Below are 11512 nucleotides of genomic sequence, written 5' to 3'. Positions count from 1 at the left end.
GGAAGGAAAGGAGAAGGGAGGGAGGGAGGAAGGAAACCTTAAGACAGACAGTGTGTCTCCTCCATGCTCTATCTTCACCCTTCTTTCCCACTGGGACCCAGTATTGACCATGTAAATAAGAAGGCTCTAGACAAGGGTTGACAAATGCTTTCTGCCAGAACTACTGCACTCAACTCTGCCATTGTAGCACAAAAGCAACCACTGATGATACATATAGGTGTGAGTGTGTTCTAATTAAATTTTATTTATGGGCACTGAAATTTGAATTTTATAAAATTTTTGTGTATCATGAAATATTTTTTTCTTTCAATTTGTCTTCAACCATGTAAAATGTAAAATCATTATTGGTTCACAGGCAATTTAAAAAGCAAGTGCTGGCTGGGTGTGGTCGCTCAAGCCTGTAATCCCAGCACTTTGGGAGGCCGAGGCGGGTGGATCATGAGGTCAGGAGATTGAGACCATCCTGGCTAATAGGGGAAACTCCGTCTCTACTAAAAATACAAAAAAAAAATTAGCCAGGCATGGTGGCAGGCGCCTGTAGTCCCAGCTACTCAGGAGGCCGAGGCAGGAGAATGGCATGAACCTGGGAGGCAGAGCTTGCAGTGAGCCGACATCCCCCCCCCGCCCCGAGCCTGGGGAAAGAGAAAACCCTTTTTCAAAAAAAAAAAAAAGTGCTGAGCTGGATTTGGCCAGCAGAACTTTCTTAGCCAATATCCTAGGGGATGTCGATCCTGCAAGATGGAATGAACTTGCGTCCTTAAAGCTGAACAGAGTCACCCACCAGCCTGGAATACTCACTGTGGACTCTTGCCAGAAAAAGAAAATCTCCTTCATTCTTTAAGCTACACCATAGTTAAGGCTCTCTTGTTATAGAGACTTAGCATTTTACTTTATCTAATATATAGTCCATAACTCAGGACTATTCAGACCATAGCCCCCTTCCATAGTCCTCACCACTGTCCTTTTATTTTTTAATTTCCATTTTTATTTTAGATTCAGGGGGTACATGTGCAGATTTGCCACAAGGATATATTGCGGGATGCTGAGGTTTGGATTCTGTTGATTCTGTCACCTAGATAGGAACATAGTACCCAACAGGCAGTTTTTCAGCCATTGCCCCCTCCCTCTCTCCCTCCTTTTGGGGTCCCCAATATCTCTTATTCCCATCTTTATGTTCATGTGTACCCAAGATTTAGACCCTACTTACAAGTGAGAAAATTAAATATTTTATTTTCAGTTTCTGCATTAATTTGCTTAGGGTAATGGCCTCCCACTACATCCATGTTGCTGCATATAATACAATTTCATTCTTCTTCATGGCTGCATAGTATTCCATGTTGTATATGTATTGCATTTTCTTTATCCAATCTACCATTGATAGCCACCTAGGTTGATTCCATCTCTTTGTTATTGTGAATAGTGTCATGATGAACATACAACTGCATGTGTCATTTTGATAGAACGATTATTTTACTTTGGGTATATACCTAGTAATGGGATTGCTGGCTTGAATAGTAGTTCTATTTTTCATTCTTTGAGAAATCTTCAAACTGCTTTCCACGTGGCTGAACTAATTTACACTCCCACTAACAATGCAAAAGCATTCCCTTTTCTCTGCAACCTCCCCAACATCTGTTATTTTTTGACTTTTTGATAATAGCCATTCTAACTGGCGTGAGATGGTATCTCATTATGTTTTCATTTGCACTTCTCTGATGATTAGTGATGATGAGAATTTTTTCATATGTTTGTTTACAATTTGGATATCTTCTTTTGATAAGTGTCTGTTCATGTCCTCTGCCCACTTTTTAATGGGATTAATTGTTTATTTCTTATTGATTTAAGTCCCTCATAGATTCTGGATATTAAACCTTTGTCAGATGCATAGTTTGCAAATATTTTCTTTTATTTGGTAGTTTACCTGTTTGTCTTGTCAACAGTTTATTTTACTGCGCAGAAGCTATTTAATTAAGTCCTACTTGTCAATTTTTTTTTTCATTGCAATTGCTTTTGAGAACTTAGTAATAAATTCTTTCCCAAGACCAATGTCCAGAAGGGTATTTCCTAGGTCTTCTTCCAGGATTTTTTTTATAGTTTGAGGTCTTACATTTAAGTCTTTAATCCATCTTAAGTGATAAGTAGAGGTTCGGTTTCAATCTTCTGCATATGGCTAGCCAGTTTTCCCAGCACCATTTATTGAGTAGGGAATCTTTTCTCCATTGCTTATTTTTGTCAACTTTTTCAAAGATCAGTTGGTAGCAATGTGCAGCTTTATTTCTGGGTTCTCTATTCTGTCCCATTGGTCTATGTGTCTGTTTTTGTACTAGTACCATGCTGCTTTGGTTACTGTAGCCTTATAGTATAGTTTTAAGTCAGATAATATAATGCCTCCAGATTTATTTTTTTGTTTCTGTTGTTGTTGTTGTTGTTGTTGTTGTTGTTGCTTAGGATTGCTTTGGCAATTTGGGCTCCTTTTTTGCTTTCATATGAATTTTATAATAGTTTTTTCTAATTCTGTGAAAAATGACATTGATAGTTTAACAGGAATAGCATTGAATCTGTGAATTGCTTTAGGCAGTATGACCATTTTAATGATATTGATTCTTCCAATCTGTGAGCATGGAATGTTTTTTCATTTGTTTGTGTCATCTCTGATTTTTTTAGCATTGTTTCGTGGTTCCCCTTATAAATATCTTTCAATTCCTTGGTTAGTTGTATTCCTAGGTATTGTATTTTTTGTGGCTGTTATAAATGGAACTGCATCCTTGATGTGGTCTCAGCTTAAATGTTATTGACCAACCTGTTTTTAAATATCCAAGGCAAGGAAACTGTGTTCCCACTTGCCTCCTCACTGTCCCTTCCAAAACTTGAGAGAAAAGACTCGATCCAGAGCTCCCTTCACTTCCTTGTTCCTAAGACTGTAGATGAGAGGATTAAGCATGGGCGTGACAATAGAGTAGAAGACAGATACCACCTTGTTGAAGTTGATGGAGGAGGTCACCTTGGTCCGGACATACATAAAGAAAAGAGTGCCATAGAAGAGGCTCACCACAGTCAGGTGAGCTGCACAGGTAGAGAAGGCCTTCCAGCGCTCAGCAACTGAGCGGATGTGCAGCAGTGTCCAGACAATGTTGCCGTAGGACACAGCAATGACCATAGAGGAGGCCAGTAGCACAGCCAGAGACACCAGGAAATCCACAGTTTCCTTCCAAGTGACATCTGAGCACGACAAGGCTAGCAAGGGTGAGGCATCACAGAAGAAGTGGTCGATGACATTTGGGCCACAAGTTTGAGATCATTGATTTGTGTATATTGGTGCATATGTATTGTGTGGTTGTTGAGTGAAGCTTTATTCTAGTTTTTCTCAACAAGTCAGTCTTTGCCAGACGGATGCAGGTGCCCCAGGACACCAAAGCCCCATAGTGGAGAGGCATACAAATGGCCACATAGCGATCATAGGCCATGGCAGCCAGTAGGAAACACTCAGTTGCCCCAAGGAAGGTGAAGATGAAGAGCTGGGACAGGCAGCCAGCATAAGAAATATTCTTGCCACCATCCACCCCAGTAAAACCAGCCAGCATCTTGGGCACTGTAACAGAAGTGTACCAGATTTCAAGGCAAGACAAGTGTGTCAGGAAGAAATACATGGGTCTCCATAGTTGGTGGTCCAAGCCCACCACTAAAATGATGGCCAAATTCTCTACCAAGGTGAACAGGTACATGGTGAGGAAGAGTATGAAGAAGAGGAGGTGTGCTTCATGAATGCCAGCAAAGCCCATCATGACAAATTCAGTTACCTGGGTCCAGTTTTTGGTATGTGGCTGCATCTGTGGCAGTGAGAGCTCAGCAAACTCATAGCCTCATAGACAGTGAAAGCTCAAAGAGAACCTGTGAGGTTGGAGGATGTTGTACTAAAATGCCCTTCACTTCAGAAGAAAAACATGATGTAAAGACCCTGTTCTTACCCTCAAAGAATTTACAGTACATGAGGGACATGAGAAAACAAATAATATTAGTACAAAATGAAATGCACTGGCTAAGAATAAGACAGGGTACTATGGGCAGAAATAGCGGGAAAGCTCAACCAGTCTTGAGAAATCTTCCTGGAGGGAAGACTGTCTAAAGCTGAACCTGAAAAGGAAGTATAAGTTAGTGAGACAAAAGATAGAGATAGAGAGAAGACATAGGAAGTATAAAATTCCAGACACCAGAGAGGAGACTGTGCATTTGGGAAATTTCAAGTAGAGACAGTTTACCATAGAATTCAACAGCTTGATTTCCCAAGCAAGCATACCTGGCTTCAAATAAAAGAGAACCCAACAGAGTTGTTGTGAAAATGTAAGTTAAATAATTCCTGTAAAGCACTTAGCATCATGTTTGAGTCAAAAATGTCAAGGGGGAAATCTACATGTTGACTTCTCCTGGAATAATATAGAGAGAGAAAATGACTGTTTCTGAGCCTGAGGAGTAGGCTGGGACACCATGAAGGGCCAGCAACCAAATTAAGGGAAAGGAAAAAGCTGAGCTTCAGTCTAAAGGCCACAGGGAGCCTTTAAGAATTATAAGCAGAGAAGCAATGCTATTCTTTTTACCCCTTAGAAGGGGCAGGTTTGGAGGGGAACAAGGTAAGAGGCAGAAGCTGGGCACGGTGGCCCACGCATGTAATCCCAGCACTTTGGGAGTCCGAGGCAGGCGGATCACCTGAGGTCAGGTGTTCAAGATCAGCCTGGCCAACATGGTGAAACCCTGTCTCTATTAAAAGTGCAAAAGTTAGCCCAGTGTAGTGATGGGCGCCTGTAATCCCAGCTACTCGAGAGGCTGAGGCAGGAGAATCACTTGAATGGCAGGGCAGAGGTTGCAATGAGCTGAGATCATGCCACTGCACTCTAGCCTGGGTGACAGAACGAGACTCCACGTCACAAAAAAAAAAAAAGGAGGAGGCAGGAAGGAAGGTTGGGTTGGGAGGTTGTTGCAAGTATAGCATGGAGTGATGGTGACTTTAACTGCGGAAATGCCAGTAGGAGAGTGAACATGACTGTTAAAAGACAGAATCAACATAATTGGGTTTGGATCCACACTGGGTTTGAATTTAAGCTCCAATATCAACTTGAAATATATGACCATGAGTGAATCACTAAACAATCCCATTTTTTAAAAAAACAGATAATACAAAAGAGTTCCCAAGAGATTACTTCCTATCTCATTTTAGAATTAAATGAGAAAATATAATATCTCCATTTTTGTGCCAGTTTTAAAATACAGCCCCAAATTCTTGAACACTCTTCCCTTCCAAAAGTAGGGTCTATGGCCATTCCCATTGAATCTGGGTTCTGTGACGGCTTAACAACAGAATAAGGTGGAAGTGATGCTGTGCCAGTTTCCAGGCCCGGGACTTGGAAACCATCAGTTTCCTCTTCTTGCTTCTTGAAACCCAGTCACAGTAGTGTGAGGAAGCCTATGTAGCCTGTGGAGGCGCCTAGCTGAAGAGGAGCTAAGTCCCTCAGCCCTCAGCCCTGAGCCCTGGCCAAGCTTCCACTGACAGCTAGCACCAGCGTACCAGTCAGGTGAATAAGCTGTCTGAGAAACAGACCATTCAGCCCCCATTGAGCTGGCCAAGCTGACACCAGCCTTCCCTGCTGAACCCTCCCCAAATTAAAAATCTGTGAGCTAAATAACTGATTGTTGTTTAAACCACTAAGTTTTAGGCTGCTTTGTTATGCAGTAACATAAATAAAGCAATTCTGTCCTAGTTGTGTAACTTGGGCAAATTATTTACTGTTTCTGACCCTTTGGAGAAAAAGAAATAATGTTTTGCTACAGTCACAGATTCCCGAACTGGAATTTGAATCCAGGTTTGCCAAGGCCTAAAGCCCTTGTTCTTTCCCCTATAAATCATTAGCAAGTTCCTTCTGGCTTCAGAATTCCTGGCAATGAAAGCACGTAGAGATACAAAATCAGAAATAAACAAGTTCAAAGTTTTCGGATTTCTGCGTGCGTCTTCACCATGCCTAACATCCCCCCGGCGGGAAGTCTGTAAACACTGGCTTCCTCTCACATAATTGCATTGCAGCCCCAGACACTTCATGCTTCTGTTGGCTCAAGGAAATTTCAGGATGCAAAATTCCCTCCCATTTATCTCGTTGGCAACCTCGCTTACAATGTAGCAGCCTCCAAACAGTGATCACCTTTCCCAATGGAAACACTGCACCAGATGTTCTAGAAGTTTGACTTGACTTACTGTGTTAGACAGTTTCATAGTCAAACTCTCTGAAAAATTCATTATTTTTCATAGTCATGGAGAGAATGAGATTTAGAGTCAAACAGCTCTGGGATCAAGCCCTGAGTCTGCAATTTACTAGCTCGGTTGTGTCATCTATAAATTCTTACTATTATTTCTAAATCTTACCTGTCCTTTCAGCTATGACTCAAGTTTGATAGTCCTGTCTTCACTAGGAAGCCTTTTTCCTTACCTCATTCCTCCAAAGTTGTATGCAGGTCAAGCAAACAAATGCACAGGGCACCTGTTCTGATCTAGGAACCACAGTGGAGGGTACAGATGGCCCCAGCATCTACCCCAGGGCCTGCTACAGAGCAGGTACCCCCAACATCCATCCTGAGACCTGGTGCAGAGCAGGTGCCCCCAGCATCCACCCTGGGGCCTGGTACAGACCAGGTTTCTCCAGCAACACCATGGGTGCTGGTACAGAGCAGATTCTCCTGCCAGCTGCCCCAGGGCCTGGTACAAAGCAAGTGCCCCAAGCATCTATCTCAGGGCCTGGTACAGAGCAGGTGCCCCAGCACCCACCCTGGGACCTTGTACAGATGCCCCCAAACATCCACCCTGGGGCCTGGTACAGAGCAGGTGCCCCAGCATCCACCCTGGGGCCTGATACAGATGCCCCCCTCAACATCCACCATGGGGCCTGGTACAGAGCAGGTATTACTTTTTAATACTTTCAAATCTCTGATCCATGGCTTAGAGAGAGGGTGCCAGAACCTGTGGGCTTTGTATCAGGCCCAGATTAGCTACATTGAAAGGGTCTGCTCTTGTTTCTCAAAAACTGAAGGAGGAGTAAAGAAGTAGGATACAAGAGAAAAGGAGAGAGGGAGAGCCAAGGGCTAACTTTTTATCCCCTTGCATCCAGGCAATGATGCATTTTACCTGTGGACTGAGATTTTTAAGAACAGGAGTGTCTTCCCCACTATCTCTTTCCCCATCACAGAGCCAAGAGCTGGCAGGATCCTAGATCCCTGAGAAAAACAACTCACTTCTTCCTGGAGCAGGGGTTACCCAACATTTTCTGTAAAGGATCAGATTTAAATAGTTTAAGCTGGCCGGGTGCGGTGGCTCAAACCTGTAATCCCAGCACTTTGGGAGGCCGAGACGGGTGGATCACGAGGTCAAGAGATGGAGACCACCCTAGCTAACACGGTGAAACCCCGTCTCTACTAAAAAAAAATACAAAAAACTAGCCGGGCGAGGTGGCGGGCGCCTGTAGTCCCAGCCGCTCGGGAGGCTGAGGCAGGAGAATGGCGTGAACCCGGGAGGCGGAGCTTGCAGTGAGCTAAGATCCGGCCACTGCACTCCAGCCTGGGCCGCGACAGAGCGAGACTCCGTCTCAAAAAAAAAAAAAAGAAACAGTTTAAGCTTTACGAGCCACAGGCAGTTTCCGCCACACATTCTTCTCTGTGGGTTTTTTTATTTGTTTTTGCAAGTCTTTAAAATGTAAAACCCTTTCTTAGCTCATGGGCCATACACAAACAGGCTACAAGCTGAATTTGGACCATGGGCTGTAATTTGCCAATCCTTGCCCTTGACTCACACAGGACTGTCACATGAGCGAAAAAGAACACCACCTTACTGTGTTAAGCAGTAGTTACCCTACTTTGTGGACACACATACCACCTATGCCACCACCAAGCAGCCAAACTGTCCCCAAATTATCTGTTGTCTCTTGTTCTGCAGAGAAATGGGGGATGGGGGACAACGATATCCGGGGTTTGGTTGGACATGCGTGAGCAATTGCACCTGCACTGAAGCCCAGTGAGTCCTTGTTGCTCCCCCTACCCTAATGCTAATTAACAAACTGCAAGGGAACCTTTTCTTGAATTCCAAATCAGAAATCCACAATCTAAATTGAATGATTCTAGAAAAATGCTTGAGTCTCCATCAGCTCTTCCTCTACTGCCTGACACCCAATTGCATTATTTGAGAGACTCAAGAAATGAACTCAAGTTGTCAAATAGATTGGATTGATATATAGAGAACAACATTCAAAGAGTTTAAATGAAGAAAATAATTTTTTTAATGTCTCATTACTTATTTTGCTACTGTATATTAATGCACATTCATTCATTAAAAAGATAAGGAGAATACTCGCTTCGGCAACGTATATACTAAAACTGGAATGATACAGAGAAGATTAGCATGGTCCCTGCATGAGAATGACACACAAATTTGTATAGCATTCCATATTTTTTTTTTCTTTTTGATACAGAGTCTTGCTCTGTTGCCCAGGCTGGAGTGAAGTGGTGCAATCTTGGCTCACTGCAACCTCCGCTTCCCAAGTTCCAGTAATTCTCCTCCCTCAGCCTCCCAAGTAGCTTGGATTTCAGGCACATGCCACCGCATCCAGCTAATTTTTGTATTTTTAATAGAGACAGGATTTCACCATATTGGCCTGGCTGGTCTCAAACTCCTGACCCCAAATGACCCACTCACCTCGACCTCCCACAGTGCGGGGATTACAGGCATGTGCCACCATGCCCAGCCATGTTCCATATTTTTAACAAGCCTGCACATGTACCCCCTGAATATAAAAGTCGAAAAAAAAATAAGAAGATTGAGAGAGAAATTTCACAACTATGTAACTCCTGGAAATTTTTGAACCTATTAATTTGTTAACTCAGTGAAGTAGTTTATCCACAGTTCTATGCCTGCCAGTTCCTCATTCAAGCATTCTTCAAGGAGACCCTGAGTGCCAGGCATGGTAGTAGGCATCAGGCCTCTAACCCAAAATGAGTTGCAAGTTCTGCCTTTTAAGAACCGTGTCTTTTAGGAGAGATAGAGAAGTACTCAAGGGTTAGGACAGAGATGTGATGAGCTAGTTGCAATGTGTCTGGTAGAACAAAGTAGGGGGCAGTGAAGTTGGCATAGAAGGAAGACAGGACAGGTAAGATCAAGAAACAATTTCCTAATTAAATCGCACTGAGGGTGGGGGACAGTGGAAAGAAGGCAATCCTTAACTGACAAAACCAAGTGCAGTGGAGGGAGGGGGAGGCACCCCAGCAAGCCAGGGGAGAGACAGGTGGAAGTAGCTAACATGCCCAGAGGAATCGTTAGAAGAGGTTGTGAGGTCCACAGAGAGAGTCAGGAGAGCATAGTGGTTAAGGCTACATTCGGGCATTAGACCACCTGATGCCTTCAAATCTCAGCTCTACCACCTTCTAACTGTATTCAAATGAAAGCAACCTAGATGGGAGGCAATGCCTAACCCAACAATGAATTTCTGATGGAATCATTTAAGACATCAGAGACAAGTCTAATGAGAAACTCTTTCTGAACAAGAGTTTGAGAGCATCCAAATTCTACTCTTCTTCCCCCCAGCTCCAACACCTCTTCAGGTCATGTGTTGGCAGAAAGATGAGCTTCTCTCCAAAAAAAGGAGAAAGAAGTCTGGGCACGGTGGCTCAGGCCTGTAATCCCAACACTTTGGGAGGCAGGCAGATCACAAGGTCAAGAAATCAAGACCGTCCTGGCCAACACGGTGAAACCCTGTCTCTACTAAAAATACAAAAATTAGCTGGGCGTGGTAGTGGGCACCTGTAGGACATGCCCTACAGTAGCCCCAGCTACTCAGGAGGCTGAAGCAGGAGAATCGCTTGAACCCAGAAGGTGGAGGTTGCAGTGAGCCGAGATCGCACCACTGCACTCCAGCCTGGTGACAGAGCAAGACTCCGTCTCAAGAAAAAAAAAAAAACAAAGAAAGAAAGAAGAAAGTGTCATTTATGGAGCCCCTCCCATGGGCTAGATTCTGATGAGCTGATACTATCTCGCTTCATCCCCACAATACTGTACTATGATCCTATGAACTATTCTTGATATAGAGGTGTTATTTGTCTTGGTTTTCATGCAATTGAAATAACTGAAGGCTCAGAGAGACCATAAGTAACTTGCACAAGATCAAAGAACTACATGGCACAGAGAAGAGCCAAACCCCAGAGCTTCTGACAAAAAAGCGTGTGCTTTCCCTCCACACCGTGCCATTTTCCTCTGCCATTTCATTTCACCCGATGACGACGTGCCTGCAACCCTGGCTCCCTGCCCTGACTCTGAGGTTAATTTCCCTGCAGCTCAGAGCCCCGCCAAGGCCGGAGGAATATCCCACAGGCTCCAGTGAGCTGCAAAGCACAGTCACACTCCCAGGGCTATTAACAGCATCCGCTTCCTCTCCAGGGTTCAGAGAACTTTATCCACCCAGTGCCATGCAGGGAAAAAGCGGTCAACCGGAGAGGAAGGGTCACATGGGGCAATCACTAAATAAGGAGAAAGGCCGCACAGGAACTTGGCCCAATTTGATGTCCTCAAAAGATGGTGCTCCCTGGCTGAGATTTTCCCTAACAAATATGGAAAAACAGTTTGAAGCCCATGCACAAAAATTCAAACTTGGTTCCTGCAGCTATTTGCTTGTGCAGCTACATGACAAGCCTGGTGAGAGAGGCTGGATTTCTCCCTCTTTCAGTTCTCTCCACCTGGCATCTAGGGGACTGGTCCCAAAAAGTGAAAGGAACTGGAAAATAAACTAACTAAGATCCAGGAAATGATTTCAAAAAAACAGCCGACAAACCAAGGTGAGCAGGCACAGTGGGTAGGTGTCATGAGACAGACAGCGGGGCTAGGAGATGCCCAGGATGAGGCCCAGAGACCTGCTCTCTGATTCCTCTTGGGTCTAGCTCATCGCATGCCTGCTTCCCCACTACCACTGCAACGTGACAGCAACAGCACATCTCATTTTCCAACATGCAGACAGCCCGCTGTGGTAACAGCACCGTCTCTGAAATCAGTAGAGCTGCATTTGACCCTACCTCTGTCAGGCCGTAGTTGTGAGGTTGTGAGTTTGTGAGTTTGTGAGTTTGATCTTGCTGAGCCTCACTCAGTGTCTTCATCTTCAAATGGGGAGGATAACATGTACATTGCTGGGCTGGACCAAAGATGGAAGGAGACAGCATTAAGGGAAAGTTAGGGCCTTTGCTCCTTTTGCTCCCTCTGCCATCTGTGTGTGGCTTCCTCCTGCACTTCCTTCAATTCCCTGCACAAGGCCACCTTAACAGAGAGGCCCTTTCTGACCACCTATCTGAAAACGCAATTCCTTTCACTCTCTGACTCTCTTCTCAGTTTGATTTTCTGCATCACAGCCTCACTGCCATCTGGTAGATATTTGTTTATCTGTAACATCATGCACACACACACATACACACACGTTCATGCAAAAGGAAGCTCCTTGAAGATAGT

The 11512-nt window shown here is 44.2% G+C and overlaps 1 protein-coding gene across 1 annotated transcript; it reads right to left on the bottom strand.

Moving 5' to 3' along the window:
- Positions 1 to 2848: 2848 nt before the first annotated feature.
- On the bottom strand, positions 2849 to 3827 carry OR6Q1 (olfactory receptor family 6 subfamily Q member 1). Its single transcript, XM_017851324.1, is given in 2 exon segments — positions 2849 to 3317; positions 3367 to 3827. Coding segments are annotated over 2 exon segments (930 nt in total).
- Between the last annotated feature and the right edge of the window lie 7685 nt (positions 3828 to 11512).

The sequence above is a fragment of the Rhinopithecus bieti genome, unplaced genomic scaffold (genome assembly GCF_001698545.2).
Source record: "Rhinopithecus bieti isolate Rb0 unplaced genomic scaffold, ASM169854v2 scaffold_33444, whole genome shotgun sequence".
NCBI classification, from domain to species: domain Eukaryota; kingdom Metazoa; phylum Chordata; class Mammalia; order Primates; family Cercopithecidae; genus Rhinopithecus; species Rhinopithecus bieti.
The sequence above is the reverse complement of the archived record's forward strand: the minus strand, read 5'-3'. Positions and strand labels throughout refer to the sequence as shown.